This window comes from Cervus elaphus, chromosome 13, assembly GCF_910594005.1.
Source record: "Cervus elaphus chromosome 13, mCerEla1.1, whole genome shotgun sequence".
Classification (NCBI taxonomy): Eukaryota; Metazoa; Chordata; class Mammalia; order Artiodactyla; family Cervidae; genus Cervus; species Cervus elaphus.
The window spans coordinates 37606425-37622944 of record NC_057827.1 but is presented as its reverse complement, the minus strand read 5'-3'; the positions used below and the strand labels follow the sequence as shown (position 1 = coordinate 37622944).

Genomic DNA, 16520 nt, shown 5'->3' with positions numbered 1-16520 from the left:
CTGCAGGTCTCTCTTCCCAAACAGGCACGCTGGAGACAGCTGCAAATATGAGAACCTGGGTTTAAGCGTCTGAGACTAGAAGACTTTACAAATAATAATAATAGCAATTCTGATTTTTACCTATGCCATGCTGTGTGGGAGGCACAGGAGGAGTGAAGAGAGATTTTGGGGGGAGGGCCAAGGCCTTTCTTCCTACTGGAGAGGCAGTACACAAGCATATTGGAGCACGCTCAGCAGAACATATCATACCTGTACCCAGTGCTGTGAGACAACAATGATGGTTAGTTCTAGCTATTGTTGGGAGGGGGGGAATAGCTCATTTCTGAGCACTACCTAAGTGCCAGTGTTTTGCACGCATTGACTCATTTAATCCTCACAGCAACCCAATAAAACAGTTATTCTTGTTTATACCCTCCACTCCACTCCCCCCACTCCACACAGAGAGGTTAAGTAACTTGACCAAGGTCACACAGTGCATACACGGTGAAGTTAGATGCTAGCACCTTCCCTCCTAACCACTATGTAGAGTGTGTATGAGGAGAAGGAGAGATGGAAGTTGGGATTGAAGTGTGTTAGTCGCTCAGTCGTGTCCAATTCTTTGTTGGACCCTAAGGACTGTAGCCCACCAGGCTTCTCTGTCCATGGAACCCTCCAGGCAAGAATACTGGAGTGGGTTGCCGTGCCTTCTCCAGGGGATCTTCCTGACCCAGGGATTAAACCCAGGTCTCCTGCATTGCCAGCAGATTCTTTATCATCTGAGCCAAGGTTGGGGACGGCTGGAGGGAGGGGGTTGTGGTTTTATAAACAAGGACTACAGAAGCTGAAAGGTGGGAGCTGTGTGTTTAAGAGATTTTGGCTGGAAGGCAGGTGGGAAGGGTCTTCTGAATAAGTTGCTATGCTGAAGATATGTGATGCCCTTCTGGGTTGGCTTTCTTACTCTCAGAGACCCTTGTTCTTTCATTAAATCACCCGCCTGTCACATTAAGTACAAGGGCATGATTTCCAAGTCATTGTCTGTTAATGCCGTCATCTCTGTGATTTCTATTTCTGTTGACTTATTTTTTCTCTTAGTTACGGGTCCTATATCCACCTTCTTTACATGTACAATAAGTTTTGATTGGACACTGTGCATTATGGATGTTTGGATTTTTGTTCTTTTCCTTTAAAAAGCATCAAGCTTTTCTTTAGGAAGGCAGTAAATAAATATAAGGGCATGTACAACTCTGCATGCAGTTGCAACGGAACGGTCTGCAGAGTGTTATATGTCCTAAACATTTCATCAAACGTCTACTACTTCCAACTCTGCAGTTTTCTATTTCCTTCTTAGAGCTTGAAAGAGATTTTATTTTTCAGATTGAGGCATTTTATAGGTTCAGTTCAGTTCAGTCGCTCAGTTGTGTCCGACTCTTTGCGACCCCATGAATCGCAGCACGCCAGGCCTCCCTGTCCATCACCAACTCCCAGAGTTCACTCAAACTCATGCCCATCGAGTCAGTGATGCCATCCAGCCATCTCGTCCTCTGTCGTCCCCTTCTCCTCCTGCCCCCAATCCCTCCCAGCATCAGGGTCTTTTCCAATGAGTCAACTCTTCGCCTGAGGTGGCGAGGTCTGGCAAAATCAGAAGACTTAAGGTCGGCCTTCTAGGCCTGTGTGCGTATGTGTGTGTGTGTGTGTGTGTGTGTGTGTGTTAGTCGTTCAGTTATGTCCGACTCTTTGCAACCCATGGGCTGTAGCCTGCCAGGCTCCTCCATCCTTGGGATTTTTCCAGGCAAGGGTACTGGAATGGGTTGCCATTCCCTTCTTTCCGGTCTAGGCCTGGGTCCTGGACTCAAAGAGAAAGCCCTTAGCCCGCACAGGGCAGGTGGGGGAGGAGTACAGGGTGGCTTCCTCCCAAGAGAACTAAACTTCTTCTTGCTCACCGAGTATCCAGAGGGTACCAATTGTGCCTTGGGCGTGGGAAACAGCAGGGTGCAAAGCGGGGACTGTGCCTGTGTTGTGCGGGGGTGAAGAGCCTGCAGATTCCTAGGACGTTCGCTGAGGGGTGGGCATGGGGACGAAAGCTTTGGTGCTTGGGTTAGCATGTCCCACTTCGGAATGTCTCACCGCGGGATGCAGAACCGGGAGCCGCGCAGGCTTCGGTCCCAGCCCGGGTTCGAGCCTCAGAACCTCCCGGCCCAAGGTACCCCAGCCCCTGCCCTGCGCCTGAGTCCGGCAGGCTGCTTCCAGCAGGGGGCGCGCACGAACCAGGCCTGGGCCCGAGCTTTGAATAGACAGAATCGGGGGTAGCCTAGTGCCGGGATCCAGGGGGTTTCAACTCTCCCTACCCTCGGAACCGTGAGGATCGGCAAGGTCGCAGCTAAAAGTCCACAAAAAGCTGCCAAGAGCTCGAGTTATCCTCTCTGGGTGTATCTAGGGTCGGCACCGCAGCCTGGTCCAAAAACCTTAGCCTAGATTTCAAATCTGGGCGCTCCACGCTGGCGTCTTGGAAACTTGTACCTCTTCTCTCCCCTATTTCCACGCACCTAATTAGGTGTCTGTTTCTTTAACCATAAAAGACGTGGGCGGAGGTGGGGGTGGTATCTTCGCTCCCGGTTCCCCAGCCCTTCAGTAACTGTACCATCATCCACATTACAAACATTAGAGAGGCTGGCTCCTGCGCGCCTGGCGGCGCCGGTGGAGATGCGCGCAGCCTTCTCCAAGAGGAGCTTGGAGGCTGATCCTGGAGCCGTAGCTCGCAACCGAGGCCTCGGCGGACTCTTCCCGGGGCGACTCGGGCTCCAGCCCTGCCCGGGCGGGCACTGAACTCTTCAGGGTTCAAGGCGGGGGTAAGGGTTGTCTTTTCCCCCAAGGCAGGCTCGGGGAACAAAAGCGCTTGCAGGAGAGTGGGCGGGAGCTGCGGGGGTCCGCGGGAATTGACGCCCTCTCCTGGGTGGCCACTGCGCCCTTAGCCCCACTCCAGGCGCCTGGAGCCCTGTCTCCCTGCCAGATTCCCCGGGCTTCTGCATCCCTGGCAAAAGAGCAAGGAAGGGGATCTTTCTTGGCTCGCGGGTCCCAGAGGTCCCCAGGTGGGGCGAGTCCCCGAGGTCGAGGAAGTTCTTCTGCGGAGAGAGAGGTCATTTTTCCTTCCATTCCCCAGCCTCTGTCTTCCAGTCCCTCAACACTTCCGAGTTACCCCATCCCTGCCTCCCCTGACGCTTCCTAGCTGAAGGCAAAAAGAACCAAAACGGGAGGGGGGGTTAGTGAAAACTGGTCCACAAGTTACCAGCCTCCAAGCCTGAGTCTAGGTCACTGCCTTTAAGCCAGGCGCCCCTACCCCTGCCAAAGAAAGGTCTCCAGGACCCCCCATCCAGGACTCTATTCTCCACCCGGGCTGCAGGGCCCCCATCTCCCCCAGATCTCTCTTACTAGACCAAGGCTCCTGGAATTGCCCTTCAAGATGCTCAAGACGCTCAGACTGTACACCCAGGAAACTCCCCTTACTGCGCAGACAAAGAGGCTGTGCCAGGCCCGGCGGCCGGCGCCATTCCCCCACCTAGCCAGGCCCAATCCCCCACCCCCACCCCACCCGGACTCACTCCTGAACTAGGGACATGCTCCTGCTGCCCCTACCCCGCGGTCAAGAGCCTCTTACCCCTCCTCCCTCCTCGAAGACACCTTCTCCCTTTGGGTGCCCCCATCGCCCTTCCCCGGTGGCGTCTATAGGGATTACAGACACAGGCAAGTGGAGTGAAGTTCAGGGTTCTGACTTCTGGGTTGATGAGATGCGCTGGTCCCATCAGGGCTGCCTGTAGGTACGGCAGGAATAGGAGAGCGGAAAGGATGCGGAGTATGCATGGAGCAGTCTGTTCATATTTAATTTACAAAGCCTCCTCGGAACCCCTAGTGGGGTGGTCTCTTTAGATGCAGCGCTCCTCACCCGTCGCTCTCCCCCACCTACTCAGCTCATTAAAATGTTCAAATTCAAATAGGAAGATTGATCTCGGAGGCCCCAAACCGACCCACCTCCAGAGACCGCTTTGGCCGGAGTGAGGGCTGGGGGGCCAAGAGCCCCCAGAGTGCTCAGCGTCTATGGAAAAACCGAGGAAGGAATGGGGCTCTGCATGTTCCCCCGAGCCTGCACCCCCCTTTCCGATTCTGGTCAGCAACTCTGTCTCCAGGGCTATCATGGACACTGGGGGGTGGGGGTGGGGACGGAAGTCGAGTTCTATACAAATGCCTGGACATCCCTGCGCCTCCACTTTCTTGTCGCTAGAAGAAATGTCGGAGTTTCGCCAGAGACAGGAACAGCAAATATTCGAGTCTGCTGAGGCCGACTGTTCTGTGAGGGTGTGAGACAGTAGGGCGGTATCGGGGCTGCGGAGGCTTTCAGGGATAGTGAGGGGGGGGTGGCTGATGGTGTGTTCGCTGGTTAGACTGTGAAGACGTTGGTGGGGGCGGAGGAGGGAGAGATGCTCAAGCCTTACATCCCCAACCCACAGTGCTCAAAAGGAGCAGACGTTTTGTAACCATGCCTCTCCATCTCGCCGTCTGCTGCAGCCTCGGAGCCCCAAGCTAGCAAGACCAGAGAGCGAGGCGCTTGGGTGCGCTTGGGCGGGCTTCCTGGGAGCGCAGGCTGGTACCCACGCGCCCTGGCGATACGCACGGTCCCGTGCGCTGGGCGGTGGGCTTCAAGCGCTGGGTTAGCCACAAAAGACAAGACGTGCGCAGTCCAGCTGAGGAGGCTGGGCTGGGGCGGTGGTGGGCTGGGGAGGGGAGCGTCGCTTCTCCGCGCGCCCAGTAGGGCGGTGCGTTCTAGTCTCCGGGTTGGGCTGTTGGGGGTGGGGTGGGGGCGGGGAAAACAGGGGCTCGTAGCTGCCCGGATCCAGGCAAAAATAGCAGGGAGGGTGAGGCGCTCTGCTAACACTATCAATTATGCATCGTGTTGAACGTGGCTTCGGGGAGGAGGCGGCTAGCAGCGAGGGTGCGGGAAGGAAGGGTCCGCGCGAGCCGGGAGGCGCGCAGCTCAGTCAGTCCCGGGCGAGGTCTGTCGGCACCACCGCCTGCCTTTGCAGAAAGAGTTTTAAGGCAAAGACACGCCTCCCCCACTTCAGGCGTGCGCCTTTCCTTCCCCCAATTCCTCAAAGATGGTTTGTCTCACGTGTTGCGGGGCGTAAAAGAGGCTCGCATTCAATTAGCAGCAAAGCTAACGGGCCCTGGCGGGACCCGGACGTGAGGGTGAGTGCGCATGAATGTGTGTGCGTGCAGGAGGAGGGGAATGGTGAGTGTCCCGGGTGTGAATACTCACCGGCGAGTGAAAATGTGTGTGAACATAGAGAGAGATCAACACATTGGCGCGATTATTACATGATTATGGGTAATTCTAATATTGAAGAGCAACTGTGTGGACGGTGTGAGGGTCAGTGTCTGAGCCAACTTGTTTGAACGGGGGGGAGGGGGCTGTATAATTAAGAATAGTGATAATGTCTGCAGATGTGTAGATGTAGGGGGAACGTGGGTTGTGGGAGTGTGGTGAACTGGAAAGAGCCAAGTCGAGGGCGGTGGGCGTGGGGGCGCCTCTTTGTGACCAGGGGAAGAATCTCTACGGCTTTAACAAATGTAGATGATGCGGGAGGTAGGAGAGGCTGCGCAAAGCCCCGCAGCCCGCGAGGACTCTTCAATCTGCAGCCGGTGAGAGGTAGGGGGAGACAGATGCGAAAAGGAAAACTGAAGTGGGACCGCAGGGCCAGGGGAATCCGCAACTTACCTGTCCCTTTCTCTGCCTCTCTACCATCTTCCCCTACAGTCGCAGCAACAGATGTGGGAAGCGCCCTTGGGCTGTCGTCCTGGCTCCGCGACATCGAGTCTGGAGAGGGGGTTGCAACCCGAGCGCAGCGCACGGAGAGTTGGAGAGCAGCCGGTAAGCCTCGGAGACCACTTGCACAACCCTGACCCAGGAAGGGGTAGATTCCGTCCAGGGTGTCAGACCCTGCTGGCTCTAGCAAGCGGGAGACGGGGGAGCAGAGGGGAGGGGCCTTCCCTCGGGAACAAGAGGGAGTGGGGATGCGGGTTCTAAAGACCAGAGTGTGGGAGGGGCTCTGCCAACCTGTCAGGAGCCCTAAGTGGGAGGGGGGATTCTGTTTGTAGGCGCCGTTTGTTGTGACTGGGGATAAGAATCTTTTTTTTTTTTTTTTTTTTTTTGCTGGGGGGCGTCCTCAGGCATCCGGGCTGCAGAAGAGAGGCCAAATCTTGAACCTTCTACTTGATTAGCTGGTGACAGCCACCTTGACCCCACTGGCCAGGGACACCCCCTCCCCCCATGGGAGGTCCTGAGGGGGGAGTGAGAACCTTTAGTGACGTCCCTCCATTGCTCTTGGTCCCAGCTTGGAGAAGGAAGGTTGACCGAGCAGCCCTGATGGTTTTCCCCTCCCTGGAGTTGCAGCCCCCCAGGAAAGGCAGCTTTGATTGCAGCCCGAGAGGGGCCAGGCGAGTCTGCTTTCCCGGTCCCCGGCCCAGTCTTCTTGCCACCTGCAGCAAGTTCACACGTTTTGCTGAGCCGCTGGGATTTCAGTCTCAGAGGGCTGTGTGCAGGCGCAAGTGCCCACCTGTGTCCCGGTATGTGGGTCAGCCGGTGTGAGGACTTGTGCCCCGATGTCTGTCAGTTGCAACAATGAACAGGAAGGCGCCTTGCCCGGTGCTGGAGGACGGTGTACAAATGCTGTGTTCAGTTCAGAGAACAATGAGGGCTCCAGAGTATATGGTGCCTCGGTCTGGGTGTCTTTGTGTTTGTCTGTCTGTGAAATGTGTTGAGACCCCCTAAACCCCTAAACAGAAGTCCCGGTTTGATGGCAGGTGCCTGGGCTTGTGTTGCATTGTCCAGCGACTGTATGGGCGTGTGTGGGCGAGTTCTTTGCAGTGGGACAAAGAGTTCAAGGGAGGACAGAGGGTCACGGACAAAAATAGCCTATGTATCCCTTTCACTGAGTTAAACCTAGGGTTAGAAAGAGTCAGGGATCAGGGCAAAGCTCAGGGCAGACCGGGTAGCGGCCCAGCCTGTGGAAGGTCTAGCCCCAGGCTGACCGGATAGGTAGAGAGAAAAGGGCGAGGTAGGAGGCTGCTAGAAAAGGAAGTCCTGAGAGGGAGCACGCATTGAATCCCGAGACTTATTGAGCTCCAACTCGTGCCTAAGAGAGACTCTGGGCCCAGAGCAGAAAGTTACCAGAGCCCTGGGATCTGCCCTAGACAGGTTTACAGGAGGCAGAGCTTGGCAGGGGAGGGAAGCTGGAGCTCGTGAGTCACATTCTCCCCCTCCCTCTCCCCGTCCTACGCCTGCCCCCTCCCTCTCCCATGCCCACCCTTGTCCCCCCACCCCACGCCTACCACCCCCTCACCCCCGTTTCCACCTGCAGGATCAGCGATGGTGCCCTTGAGGGCATTGTGTCTGGCTTGGGCGCTGCTAGGAGCGGCCGCAGCGTGCCCAGAGCCGTGCGCCTGCGTGGACAAGTACGCTCACCAGTTCGCCGACTGCGCCTACAAGGAGCTGCGCGAGGTGCCAGAAGGACTGCCGGCCAACGTGACGACCCTCAGTCTGTCGGCGAACAAGATCACCGTACTGCGGCGCGGGGCTTTCGCCGACGTCACGCAGGTCACCTCGCTGTGGCTGGCGCACAATGAGGTGCGCACGGTGGAACCCGGCTCGCTGGCCGTGCTGAGTCAGCTCAAGAACCTCGACCTGAGCCACAACCTCATATCCAGCTTCCCATGGAGCGACCTGCGTAACCTGAGCGCGCTACAGCTGCTCAAGATGAACCACAACCGCCTGGGCTCGTTGCCCCGGGACGCACTCGGTGCGCTGCCTGATCTGCGCTCCCTGCGCATCAACAACAACCGGCTTCGCACACTGGCTCCTGGCACCTTCGACGCGCTAAGCGCGCTGTCGCATCTGCAACTCTACCACAACCCCTTCCACTGCAGTTGCAGTCTTGTGTGGCTGCAGGCCTGGGCCGCGAGCACCCGGGTCTCCTTACCGGAGCCCGACTCCATCGCGTGCGCCTCGCCTCCTGCGCTGCAGGGCGTGCCGGTGCACCGCCTGCCCGCCCTGTCCTGTGTCCCGCCCGGTGTGCGTCTGAGTGTGGAGCCGCCGCCCGAGGCGCCGGGCAGCCCGCTGCCCTCCGGCCTGACGCTCATGGTACACTGCGTCGCCGAAGGACACCCCACGCCCCGCCTGCAATGGCAACTTCAGATCCCGGGTGGCACCGTAGTGCTAGCCCCGCTGGTCCTGAGCGGGGAGGACGGCGGGGACGGGGCGGAAGACGGGGAGGAGGAAGGAGATGGGGACGGGCCAACGCAGACAGAGGCCCCAACCCCGACTCCAGCACACGCCTGGCCGGCTCCCCCAGCCACCCCGCGCTTCCTGGCCCTCACCAATGGCTCCCTGTTGGTGCCCTTCCTGAGTGCCAAGGAGGCAGGCGTCTACACCTGCCGTGCCCACAACGAGCTGGGTGCCAACTCCACGTCGGTACGCGTGGCAGTGGCAGCTGCCGGCCCCCCAAAGCACGCTCCTGGCGCAGGGGGAGACCCTGATGGGCAGGCTCCAACCTCTGAGCGTAAGTCCACAGCCAAAACCCGGGGCAACAGCGTCCTAACGTCTAAGCCCGAAGGCAAAATCAAAGGCCAAGGCGTGGGCCGGGTTAGTGTCCTCGGGGATTCAGAGATGGGGCCGGAGCAGGAGGAGGCGGAGGAGGAGGCAGGTGAGGGTGAAGAGGCGGAAGACCAGGTCCCCGCTGACCCAATGGAGGAGCAGCGCTGTGGCCACGGGGACCCCTCGCGGTACGTGTCCAACCACGCCTTCAACCAGAGCGCAGAGCTCAAGCCTCACGTTTTCGAGCTGGGCGTCATCGCGCTGGACGTGGCGGAGAGGGAGGCGCGGGTGCAGCTGACGCCCCTGGCGGCTCGCTGGGGCCCGGGGCCAGGGGGCGCTGCGGGAGGAGGGCGACCCGGGCGGCGGCCACTGCGCCTGCTCTACCTGTGCCCGGCGGGGGGCGGCGCAGCAGTGCAGTGGTCGCGTGTCGAGGAGGGCGTCAACGCCTACTGGTTCCGTGGCCTGCGGCCCGGCACCAACTACTCCGTGTGCCTGGCGCTGGCAGGCGAGGCCTGCCACGTGCAGGTGGTGTTCGCCACCAAGAAAGAGCTGCCCTCGCTGCTGGTGATCGTGGCGGTGAGCGTGTTCCTCCTGGTGCTGGCCACCGTGCCCCTGCTGGGGGCCGCCTGCTGCCATCTGCTGGCCAAACACCCAGGCAAGCCCTACCGCCTTATCCTGAGGCCGCAAGCCCCCGACCCCATGGAGAAGCGCATCGCCGCCGACTTCGACCCTCGCGCCTCCTACCTCGAGTCCGAGAAAAGCTATCCCGCGGGTGGCGAGGCGGGAGGGGAGGAGCCAGAAGAGGCCCCCGGGGAGGGCCTCGACGAAGACGTAGAGCAGGGGGACCCCACTGGGGACCTGCAGAGAGAGGAGAGCCTGGCGGCTTGCTCGCTGGTGGAATCCCAGTCCAAGGCCAACCAAGAGGAGTTCGAGGCGGGCTCCGAGTACAGTGACCGGCTTCCCCTGGGTGCCGAAGCGGTTGACATCGCCCAGGAGATTAACGGCAACTACAGGCAGACAGCGGGCTGAACCCCCAGCCTACCTGGCAGCCCATCCCCGTCCCCGACCTCGGGTATTTGGAAGGAGAGGCATAGGGCTGTTATGATTTATGCCCAACCCCACCTTCACTTACTCCACCCCCTTACCCTGACTACTGGGGGCGTCCAGTGGGGAGTGGGACGACTTCACCAGTCCCACCCACGATGGTCGTTGTCCCTGTGGGCTGAATTCCCCTCCAGGCAAGCACAGGTCCCCTGCTCCTCCCTCCCTGTATGAGACAACATCCGCTGACCGTGAGGCGAACTCCAAGCCTCTCCATTCCCACTCCAATTATCTGCGCAATCCCGCCCGGGAGCCCACTTCACTGTGGGCTCGGAAGCCGAAGGAAATGGAAGAAGACGTTGGAAATATCGGATGGTCATGCTGTGGCTCGCAGTCAGCCCAGGACCCCCAGCAGACGTCCCTGGCGTGGAGCGCTATGGGGTCCCGCCCCAACCCCCTACTGTGCCCTTTTGGGGGCTGCGCATCCCAGAGGCCAGGATTCGGCGGCAATCCCCAGTTTCTAGTTTCAAAGCCCCCTCCTGACTGGCAACCAAACGCTTCTGTACTTTCATCGCATCTCCACTTCGGACCGGCTGGAGCCGAGCCGGGTGCCTGGGGCGCATTTCAGCGCCGCACTCCGATTTTCGTATTTTCGTTTTTTTCCAAGACAGCGACTCTCCGGGTCTGGTGCTAACACTCCCTTCTTTGCCTCTGGGGAAAACTGGGTGTGTGTGTGTGTGTGTGTGTGTCTGGGGGTGGGGGGAATCCGTCTTCTCTCGCCCTCTCCCCTAACTTAAAGTGCCGGAGAACCACGCACCCTTTTTCCGCGGAGGGTGCGGCCTTGGACCCCGGCCAATTTCGTTGTGAGGGACTTGGGGTTTCCGGAGATTCGACAGCTCCACTTCCGCCGCTGCTCGCGGCCTGGACCTCAGATCGAGAAGGGCCGAGGGTGCGGGAAGGGGGGCAGGAAGCCTGCTCTGGCCTCCTGGATTCGGCCTCCCAGGAAGGGCTAGTGCCCCGGTTCACACAAAGCTTGCGCGTGACTGTGCGGCGGGGTCCGGATGGAGAAAAGCCACGGATGTTCGCGCCTCCCCGCCCCGCCCCTCCTTCTGCGGGAATAGTGTTTGCCCCGCTGTAGTCCTAGACGAGCGTGCTCTGTAGGCGAAAAGTCTGTGTCCCGTAAAAGTGTGTCAAGTGTAGTGTTGGGAGGCGGGCGGGAGGGAGGGCGGGGAGAGGGGACGCGGCGCGGCGACTCGGGCGGTGGTCTTTTTTCGTTCTTGCAGAAAAGCCTAGGGATTGGGGTGGGGGGTTGGGGGCATCGGGGACCAGGCCTGTCGGTGAAGCGCAGCACAAGTGCGGCCTCGGGGCGGAATAGCCCCCTGGAGCCCGCGCCCTTTTCTAAAGGCGTCTGTATGATGTAAACAGTCAATAAAACAATCGATTTGGACTGGGCTTGGTGACTCTTTGTCGGGGGGACAGAGGGAGGGGATGCAAGTGGAAACCTGAGGAGGAAGGAGCCCCTGGGATCCTCCTTTTGGTGTCCTTTGTGTGATTTTTTGCTTGACTGCTTTGTGATTTTTTCCAGGTGTTTACACCCTGGTGCCTACTCTTGGCGCCTCCAACTCCGAGGAGACCAAGTGGGATGGGGGAGGCTGCAAGTGAGTGGGGAAGGTTAGCAGGGAGGGAGGGGTGGTTTTCTGCAGACTGAACTCTTGGCGAGCTCCAGAGTGTGTGTGTGAGTGTGAGAGCATGCACAGTCCTCCCTGGTTTGACCCTGACACTATGATGGGCTGTGGCTCTGTGTGTGAGGACGGCCTCGTTTCTATGTGTCAGCACCAGCTTGGGTTCTACGAGGAGGTAGAGGGGCAAGACTTGTGCACAAAAGATGGCACAAGTCCTGCAAAGGACAGAGCAGGCAAATGATGGAGAGCAGCAAAGGGGGAAAACTCCAAAGAACAAGCTGGTACCTTTAGCCCAGGGGCCGTGTGTGTGTGTGTGTGTGTGTGTGTGTGTGTGTGTTGGTGGTGGCAGTGATGATGCTCAGTGAAGTGATGCCTGGGCCCCTGGTAGGGCATGTGATGCTGGTGTGGGCTGAGGTACGTACCCTCAGGATTGGAAGCACACTGATTTTAGTCCTAGAAATGGGGCTTCTTGGGTGGGAAACAGGAGAGAAGAGGGATGAAGAGTGACGCTCCTGTCCAGCTTACAGTTCTGGGATTGGGCTGGTGTGTTTCAGCTGAATCTCCTCCCATCTCCCCAGGCAGGGGTCATGTGGGTAGGGAACCACCAGGAAGGATGGAAGAGGAAAGGAATAGAAAAGAGTGGGGCAGGTGAAGAGTCCGTCCCTACGCTCCCTACTTCTCACTTTGAGTCTCTCATCCCTCTCCCTCTCTGTGGGTATCAGGTCTTCCTAACTGGATCAGGCCGGTCTGGAGACCAGGCCCAGGTCCAGACATCCAGCATCTTGTCCCAGCTGGGACACTTCCCGGGGCCAGAGCACAGTTTGCCTTCCCAGGCCAGCTGTCTCTGAGAAAGATTCCTCTCTGAGGGCCACAGCCCCAAAGCCCCGACACTGTAGCCCACACCACTGTCAGGGACATAGCTCAGAAGTATAATCTTTTAGTAAGAGGGCTGCTTTGTTCTACCTGCAAATGCTGCTTTTGAGCAGGGGGCAGGGACTGGCCCGATTTCTATGATTGGTTCCTGAATCCAACCACACGGTTGCATTTGAACACAGGCCCGGCTGATGAGTGCTTATCGATGTCAGTCCCACACAATCCTCTCATCTTGGGAGGGGAGGGTCAGAGGGCTAAGGGCTCCTTCTTGTCCCCTCTGTTCTAAGGATTGAGAACCCTCCTGGAGACTTCCTAAGATCCTGCATGCCCCTAAGAGACTGTGCAGAGTTGCTGAGAGTTCTGCCCTCCTTTGTGCCAGGCCAAGCTTCCTAATAAACACACTGCTCAGGTGGGCCTCATGCCCCCTGGGTGGGGCCAGGCCCAAACACTTGGCCCACATGACAGGAATGGGTGGGTGCTGAAGGGTGCTGTGACACTCTGTCCACCGCCCATTGAGACACCAGCCTCTCAGGAACTCCGCACTTTCTGGCCCATGCATAGAACGGTACCCAGCCTCCAGCCTTCCTTCCTGTCTCTTTTTATATTTTGTTCTTCCATTTCCTCCCCCTCTCTCCTCTGTTTTTTTTTTTTTCCTTCCTGCCTCTCCCCTTTTGCTTCCACAAGGAATGTCATAAAACCCCAGGATGGGAAGGGACCCTAAAGACTTACTCATTCACCTGCTCCCCCTGAGATTCGATTCTTTTCTATACGGTCCCTATTGGGTAGCTGTGCAACCTCAGTCTATACGGATCCAGACACGGGAACTCACTGTTCACTGCCTCCCACCAAGGAACCGGTTGTTGAGCAATTTAAAATGTGTGTCCTACGCACTTCCAGCCCCCGGGGACTGACACTGCCTTGGCACGTGCTCTGTGAGAACCTACAGAGGTGTGGAAGTGAGAGCCCTGCCTCCATCCCTCGCTTCAGGGCTCCACAGTTTCTCCTGCAAAGCACGTTTGTGAGCCTCTACTGTATGCTTCGGGTGCTGTGCTAGCCACCTAGCTCCAGTGCATTTTGTCATAAAGCTTGTTTGAGTGGGAGTGGTGTGTAATGGGTTGAAGAGACAGACAGAGAGAGAGAGTCTAAGTGTGTATAAGGGGACCTGGAAAATGGTCAGAGAATGCAGGATGACAGCAGTAGCCTTGGAACTCGGAGCAATTTATCAGGAGCAGTAATTCTTTGAGCTACAGAAACCAGATGCCCAGGATGTGGCCTTGAATCAGATCGGAAAACTGTCTGCAGAAAGGTGATTTGAAAGGCGTGCCCCCCTCCCCGCCGCACAGCGTCTCCTAAAGATCAGCTGGAAAGAGAACCATCTTGAAGATCGTTAGAGAAAGTCCATTAATATAGAAGGACAAAAGGAGGCAGGGCTTCTTTGAGGAAGCAGCAGCTGGTGCAGGGTCCTTGGCTTCCTGATCGCCTGTCTGGAATGCAACCCCCACCACCCCCATGAAACCTGAATAACGCCCACAACTAAAGCTAACATCTCTGAAGATTACCTGAGTCAGTAAATGTTTGAATTGCTATTCCCTGGTGGTGATTCTAACCTTGAATTTCCTTCTGGGATATCAGGGTGATGCATTTTGGTACATAAAGGAAAGGGGATGGATGGCATCTTGCTATGGCTGCCTTGTCCCAGATTTTTTTTTTTTTAAACATAAGTTCTCTAAACTCTACTTTCTTTTTTGAGGATTTTTCTGAAGGAGTATTTTTTTCTTCTTATTATTATTTTTTTTATTTAACTGTCAGGTCTTAGTCATGGTGAGGGGCTTAGTTGCTCAATGGCCCATGGGATCTTAGTTCCTGCCCAGGAATCAAACCCACATCCCCTGCATTGCAGGGCACTTCACAGGGAAAGAGGGACCTTCTGTCTGCACAAAAGAAGGCATCATCTATAAAGAAAGAACCATGACTGCAAAAGCATGAGCGAAAGAAACTGGGGGACCTTGTCCTTCTAGGGATTATATGCGTTCTCTGCTGAAAAGGCAAGCTCAGATACAAGGATATAAGAAAGGCCCCAGGTAGAGGCCATAAATTGCCAAGTTTGACCTAACAAATACCTTTACCTTGTAAATCTCCAACATAAAGATAATGACAAGAGCAATTCTGGAAAATTGAGGATGGAGCAACCAGAGCCACTTCAGTTGTAATGTGTCAATTAATTGATTGTATTTGCAATACACCCACCCACGCATATGTGCTCAATGACAAGCTTTTGCCTTAGGACTCAACAATGAATAAGATTACATTGAAAATGAAAGATCTGCTGTGACAGGCATACAAAAGAGATTGAATTATAAAATGTCTTACAATATTAGCATTTATTTCAAAATATGACCAGTGTTCCTAATGAGACTTGATATGGATTAAAAAAAAAAGCCATCCAAAGACCCCATGATGGGTAGACTTGTTGGTTTAAATTAGTTGGAAAGATTTTGTATCATCTGTTGGTTGAATAAGCAATTTAGGTAATTTGAAGATGGTATGATTTTTTAAATTGTGCTAATTGCATATGCTTTGTCTGGACATGTGAATGGAAGTTCAATAATTAAGTTCAAGTCCACATGGAATAAGGAGAATAAAAGTGTTTATATTTTTATCAACTGTTTGCTGCTTAAACATTTCCCCTTGTGTATTAGGAGTTAATTTGGTTTTGGCAAATTAGACGCATTTTCTCTTAGCAACACTAGCAAACTGGTCCTTAAATTGAGTCTAAAAGCCATTCAAGGCATCCAACCATTTGTGAGAAAAACTGCCACAATCCCAGAGATCAGAGAGAAACTTCGTAAGAATTGATCAGTGTTGAAATGGAGAAAAGAATGGGAATGGAGAATTAATTACCAATGCTTTGTAATAAAAGTGGACTATCATGTATTAAAACTGGCTGAAAACACTACTGGTCACCAAACATTAATAAAAATATTAATAATACCAATACTAGCTAAGACTTATTGAACTACCATATTTAAGGCACATGCTATAGAACTTGTAAGCATTATTTTATTAATCCTTACAATAATCCTGTGAGATGATATTATTTCCATTTATAGGCAGAGACCAAAGTGCAGAGAGTTAGTCATTTGCTGAAGGTCACATAGCTGTTACTTGCAGAGTTGAGTGATGTTTGTTCTTTGGTTATCTGACTCCAACATCAGAACTCTAAGACACCAAGCCAAACCTCCTCCCAATACCTATATAAATCAGTTTAAGCAAAGGGTAATGTATTTTACATAGTGTTGCCAAATTTGCTTCTAATTATGGAATTTGTCTAGAAAAAGGATTTCTCTTGCTGTCTCTCTTATTTCTCAAACTAGCATCACTCCCCGCCCCCACCGCCCCTGCCACAATTATAAAAGATAGGCATGATTTAATACATATGGTTTAGCCACACTGGGACAAATCTTTGACAGTATTCTAAAGGTAAAGATACAAAGACCTTATGATACAGCAATTTCACTCTTGGGCAAATACCCAATAGAAATGAATGCTTATGTCCATCAAAAGACAAACGAGTCTTTTGGTAGACATAAGCACAAGGATGTTCATACTGGCTTTATTTGTAATAGCCCCAAATTAGAAATAACCCAAATGTTCACCAAGAGTAGAATGGTTGGTGCCGGGACTGTGGTATATTCATACAATGGGATACCACACAACCACGAAAAAGAACAAAGCTACAATTACACATGACAGCATGGATGTCATAACATTGAGTGAAAGAAGAATATGTAATATGTGATTTCATTTACATGAAGTTCAAACATGAGTCAAACTACTTTTTGGTGAAAGAAGTCAGAATAGTGTTGAAAGGCTCTGACTAGGAGTGGGAGCGGTCAAAGGAGTATTCTGAATTGTGAGAAGGTGTTTCATATCTGGATCCGGACGGTGGTTTTCTTTTTCTTTATTTTGGCCGCTCCGTGGGGCTTGTGGGATCTTTGTTCCCTGACCAGGGATCAAACCTGGGCCCTCAGCAGTGATAGCCTGGAGTCCTAATCACTGGACTGTTAGGGAATTCCCCCGGTGATGGTTTCATATCTGGAGATAGGTGGTAGTTTCATGAGTATGTGCATATGTCAAAATTCATCAAGCTGAAAACTTGAAATTTGTGCATTTTATTGTATGTTATACTCTGATTTTTAAAAATGGAAAAATAACCCTTGGAAACAAAGCAACAAAATAATATGTACTCACTATATTAGAACGGCCCTGACCAATGCAGCTGCCACTAGCCACATGTGGTTATTTAG

At 54.6% G+C, this 16520-nt stretch overlaps 1 protein-coding gene across 6 annotated transcripts; it reads left to right on the top strand.

Annotated features, from left to right (window-relative positions):
* The first annotated feature begins 2629 nt into the window (after positions 1-2629).
* Positions 2630-11105, top strand: ISLR2 (immunoglobulin superfamily containing leucine rich repeat 2). Of its 6 annotated transcripts, none has more exons than XM_043922442.1 (3): positions 2630-2825; positions 5783-5896; positions 7386-11105. In XM_043922442.1, exon 3 carries the CDS (start codon positions 7394-7396, stop codon positions 9644-9646), a length of 2253 nt encoding a protein of 750 aa, XP_043778377.1. In that variant the 5' UTR covers positions 2630-2825; positions 5783-5896; positions 7386-7393; the 3' UTR covers positions 9647-11105. The 6 variants fall into 6 exon arrangements, with proteins under 6 accessions (XP_043778377.1, XP_043778378.1, XP_043778379.1 ...); XM_043922443.1 differs by lacking the exon at positions 2630-2825 and adding an exon at positions 4308-4326; XM_043922444.1 differs by lacking the exon at positions 2630-2825 and adding an exon at positions 4562-4580.
* The last annotated feature ends 5415 nt before the right edge of the window (positions 11106-16520 follow it).

Excerpts from the sequence above, each read along its gene's own strand:
- ISLR2 (XM_043922440.1), top strand. Across the intron at positions 5,897-7,385 it reads GGAGAGTTGGAGAGCAGCCG|GATCAGCGATGGTGCCCTTG; the intron begins GTAAGCCTCGGA and ends TTCCACCTGCAG.